The sequence below is a fragment of the Grammomys surdaster genome, unplaced genomic scaffold (genome assembly GCF_004785775.1).
Source record: "Grammomys surdaster isolate TR1022 unplaced genomic scaffold, NIH_TR_1.0 199, whole genome shotgun sequence".
Lineage (NCBI taxonomy): Eukaryota > Metazoa > Chordata > Mammalia > Rodentia > Muridae > Grammomys > Grammomys surdaster.
In genome coordinates, this window is record NW_021604644.1 from 3,954,389 (window position 1) to 3,959,457 (window position 5,069).

The following is a 5,069-nucleotide window of genomic DNA, read 5'->3' on the forward strand; positions in this document are numbered from 1 at the left end:
TTTTTTGAGACAGGGTTTCTCTGTGTAGCCCTGGCTGTCCTGGAACTCATTCTGTAGACCAGGCTGGCCTCGAACTCAGAAATCCGCCTGTCTCTGCCTCCCAAGTGCTGGGATTAAAGGCGTGCGCCACCACTGCCTGGCATAAATCTTTAAAAAAAAAAAACCACAAACATACTGCACATGATGTCTCTCTCTACAATTTTTTTTGAAATAGTTTTGCTGTGTAGCCCAGGCTGGCTTCATATTTATGGCTTCCCTGATGTACTCTCTGGAGTTCCAGGCTTACAGTATGTGTCAGGTAATGCTTCTCTTTCCACCAAGTCTGTTTTCTACTTGTGGCCTTCATCACCATTCCCTGAGATTACCCCTCATGGGGCCACCCACAGCTAAATTAAAAATAAATGTAACTCCTATAAACTCTATCTTTTTAATATATTAAAATTATGTGTTCAATAAGTGTGCCTCTGTGTACTTGAGTCCAGTGCCAACAGAGGCCAGAGAGAGGGTTCTGGATTCCCGAGAACTGCAGCTACAGGCAATTGTGAGCAGTGCAAGGTAGGTGCTGGGAACTGAACTCTGGTTGTCTGCTAGAACAGTACACACTCTTAACCTCTGTAATCCCAGCACTTAAAAGACAGAGGCAGGAGGATGAGGTCCAGGTCAACCAGCAAGTGCCAGGTATACAGCAAGTTTGAGGCCAGCCCCACATAATTGGCTGTCCTTTCCTGGTATCAGTTCTTTCCAGAGACAGGACTAGTAGAGGCAGGCTTGGGATAGGAGGACTAGAACCTGTGGGAACACTGAAGCTTTCCCGGCCCCTTCAAACCTCTCTGTTCTGCCATCTCCTCTCTCCCACCTTATCCTTATACATAGATTCTTTCCATTCCCCCCATTCCTCTAACTACCCACTTCTCTTCTGCCTGTGCTGTGAGGTCAGCAGTCTCATTGGACTGACTCATGACAAAAATAATAAGATACATAAAACCTCTGAATTCTTTCCTTACTAGTCTTAAAAAAGAAAAACAAAAAACAAAACAAACAAACAAATCTCTACTGGCCAGTAAGATGTAAGGTTCTGGGGCTGCTAACATAGTGGAGGGGAGTCCCTTAATCCATACCCTTGAGCCCTGCTTGCTGTGAAGCTCACGTGCTAGGCAGAGGCTCCACAAGGGAAGCAGGTGGAATGAGCTCAGGGCAGAGGCTCTACTCCTTCCCTTGTCTCAGGCTCACACCTCAGCTCATTTTCTGCACCATCAGGGCCCAGTCACGCAACCAGTCCAACAGTCCATCTATCACTCCTCATTTTCCCTGTTGCCCCCATGTGCTGAAGTCCCAAGGGTGCTGCTTACAACAGACCTCACTCCATTTGTGCTTTTCTCCCACATTCTAGCCAGGTCCCATTCAGCCATCTGAAAACTTTCTTCTTGGATTCAGACTAAGCTAGCAAAGTGGATCTATCTTTCTGCCCTTTCCCCAAACAATGACCATAGCCTGCATCGTGGCTTTCTTGTGGGGTAGCTTTCTTCATCTTTGAGGGCAGAAATTATAACTAATGCAGCTCTGCCTCCCCTAGCATCTTCCACAGGGTTAGCTCCAAGCCAGGGCCCAGTACATATCTGCCAACCTGCAAATGTTCAAGGTCCCAGGCAAGCAGGAGTATATGTTGTCTGGTACATACCATCAAAGTAGCATTGAAGACTTTCCCCCCATATGTCTTGAGTTCCCCAAGGATCTGAAGATAGTTTAAGCGTAGCTGAGCAGCAGAAATAAGTTGCTTTAATAGAAAAAAAAAAAGGAAAGAAAAGATTACCAAAATCAGAGTTATTTCTTTTCCTAAAATCTAGGCAACAGGGAAAATGACTCCCCCAACACTTCACAACAGAAAGCTGGGTAGGTCAGCAGAGGCTAGACTGCCTTACCTTCTGCCGGGGTTCCAGCAAATTCTGGTTTCTCTTCATGTGGAAACTAATGGCTTTTTTGATGTCTTTGCCTTTCATATTTCGGAGTAAAGTTGGAGATATAAAATTCTCTATTCCCCAGTCTTTCCTGCCGTGAGACATTGGAAACCCATGTTTACATGTTTACATTGCACTTGGTTCTAACAAAGAGCCAATGACACATAATTCAGATCTAGAGGTCCAACATACAGCCGTTAGGAGCACCTTTCTCTAGGGGGAAGGATAGAGACAAGGCATAGGGACAGAGATGTTGATACAGAAAGAGAAGAAAGAAAAAGAGAAAGGGGATGTCTGTGGTGGTCTTAATAGGTTTGGCTACCATAGACTCACGTGGTTTGCATGCTTAGCTCGTGGGGAGTGGGCACTATTAGGAGGTGTGGGCTTGCCAGAGTAGGTGAGGCCTTGTTGGAGGAAGGCTATCACTGTGCAGGGTTGGGGGAGGCTTTGGAGGGTGTCTCCTAGTGCTCAAGCTCTGCCCAGTGTGGAATCAGAGCCTCCTCCTGGCTGCCTGAGGGACACAGTCTCCTTCTGGCTGCTTTTGAATCAAGATATAGACTCTCAGCTCTTCCTCCAGCACCATGTCTGTCTGGACACTGCCATGCTCCCTGTATCAGGATACTTATTCTGCTACATTGTATTCGCAGTGGAGCTTGGTGATTAGCCAGTAGAAGAGGAGGTGGAGCTGGGAGAGAAAGAGAGGAAGGGGAGGAGAAGGAGGCTATCAGCTACCCACGGATGAGTAGTAGAAAGCTGTCCTGGGTAGCAACTTCTATCAAAAGGTTAGATATTGGGTACCAACTCTAATTGTGTGGGCATCTTGTTGATTGAGCATTTCTAATTATATAAATCCTTCAGATAATCATTAAGCTTTAAGAGTCTCATTTCTACCAGGTACTGTGAGGATGGCAGATATTGTTTGTATTTAGCCAAGCTTTGTGGATGCAGCGTGGGGGATTGACAGAGCCATCCCCCACGTCGACATCTCATGGGTGCCAAGGCCTGTGCATCTAGCTAGCCAGAACCCTGGTCAGAGCCAAGGAGCAGCAGGAACATGATGGCTTCCTGGGAACAAGCTGGACCAGGCACAATTTTCTGAATATCACCCCTACAGCTCCCTGCCATGATGATAATGGACTGAACCTCTGAAACTGTAAGCCAGCCTCAATTAAATGTTTTCCTTTAATAAGAGTGCCTTGGCCGCCGGGCAATGGTGGCGCACGCCTTTAATCCCAGCACTTGGGAGGCAGAGGCAGGCAGATTTCTGAGTTCAAGACCAGCTTGGTCTACAGAGTGAGTTCCAGAACATCCAGGGCTACACAGAGAAACCCTGTCTCGAAAAAGCAAAAAAAAAAAAAAGAGTGCCTTGGTCAGGGTGTCTTTCACAGCAATGAAACCTAAACTAAAACAATGTCCATATCTTCACTTATCTCTATATGTATATCTCTCTATTAAAGGAGAGACACAGGGGGGGTTTTCCACATAAACACACATGATACACATTATATACATTCTGCATTTAGGACCTCTTGACTGGCCTGGAACCTGACTGGTCTTGGTGTGGGATATTTCATTAATCAAAGCAGAAGTTCTTGATCTTTTTTTTTTTAATTTAAAATTTCATTTCATTCATTTATTGTGTGTCTATACTGAGTCAAACATCTAAAAGGGGGAGCCAGAACTGCTGTATTTTAGCAAGTGTGTACATGTGTAGTAATCAGAGGACAACCTGTGGGAATTGGTTCTCTCTTCCCACCATGTGGGTTCTGAGGATTGAACTCAGACTGCTAGGTTTGGCCTCAGGGACCTTTACCTGCAAAGCCTTCTAACAGGCCTGTTCTCAGTCCTTTTAATGACAAAAATACGTGGCATGATCATCCACATATAAGAACAACTCTCCCACCCTCTGCTAGGGAAGAAACCAGGGGCTTGTGTATGCTAGGCAAGCACTCAGCCACGGAGCTGTGTTCATGCCCAAACACTCCTGCAACAGAGCGCACCTGCAAATCCCCAAGGCTAAGCTTTAGAACATTATTAGCCTAGAAGCCTCAGAATCCCCCTAAAGTTGCTCCTTGACTCATTATATCAGGGATCTGTTCTATTTTTAAAACCTGATTTCTGCATTTGATTTTGATACCCAGACAAGCTAGAGCCAAGACCTGGAGAGGAGCTTAGTATAATGGATGTTAGTTCTCTGAGCTAAGAATCAAGAAGAACACGGATCTTACTTAGGACTTGAAGCATCTCCCATTTGAGGAAGACATAATGCAACAGCAATTGTTCACACCTGCTGGAAAAATTAATTTCCAAGACATCCTTGCCCTCAGAAGTTGTCAACTGATGGCCTCAGAATTCTTTCAGGGACTGGAAATTTCCAAGGGGACTCTGTTACTGCAAGTGGAAATGCCTTCTACCCAGACAGGGAGCCAGGCTGGGTGAAGGGAAATGGATGGAGAGACAAAGGCAGATGAGTGAGTATCAGCTTTCTGTGAAGTCTGGCCATCCTGGCTGGGAGCTGACAGTCACAAATGTGACACAGCTGCCACCCCCTGCCACTCACTCTATGTACTTCAAAGAGATCTTCTGTGGCTGGGCACAGGCATAGATCCGCTCCTGGATGTGCAGGGCTGCAAGGCGGAGGGCAGAGTTGCACTTCATCTCCACAGCAAAGCGCTCCTGGAGTACATCACTGCAGCTCTGCAAGAGATTACACAGAGCAGCTAGGCAACAAGAGCATGCACACTGTACCCCTCAGTTCTGTCTGGTCAGAGCAGCACGATCAGCAGTCAGCTTTGAGGTCTTGGCTCTGTGACCTTAGTTATGCATGGTGTCTCCCATTATTAGTCACGTACCAACTGTCTATGTGATCTCTGTTACTTGATTTCTGTGGGGTTTAGAAAAGATACTACGCAGGAGTGTGAGCATAAAGCACATAGTGCTACCTTATGCAAGTGTAATGCGCTGGTGCTGTGGCTGCCGCTATTACTATTTTCTAGCCTTAAGCCCAAATGGATTGTAAACTGGTGACATCTCCCAGATGACTCTTCCCATCCAAATAAAAACAATAAAAGTAATCTTACTCTAGGCAATAGAGGGCAAGGCCTAGTTGGGAGT

The 5,069-nt window shown here is 46.1% G+C and overlaps 1 protein-coding gene across 1 annotated transcript in view; it reads right to left on the reverse strand.

Moving 5' to 3' along the window:
- The window catches only part of Frmpd1 (FERM and PDZ domain containing 1), a 164,816-nt gene that overhangs the window by 10,503 nt on the left and 149,244 nt on the right, over window positions 1-5,069 (reverse strand). The window contains exons 11-13 of the mRNA XM_028770261.1: window positions 4,516-4,652; window positions 1,920-2,046; window positions 1,679-1,774 (exon numbers count right to left, since the gene is read on the reverse strand). Of these exons, the coding sequence (XP_028626094.1) occupies window positions 1,679-1,774; window positions 1,920-2,046; window positions 4,516-4,652 (360 nt within the window). The remainder of the gene's footprint in view (window positions 1-1,678; window positions 1,775-1,919; window positions 2,047-4,515; window positions 4,653-5,069) is intronic.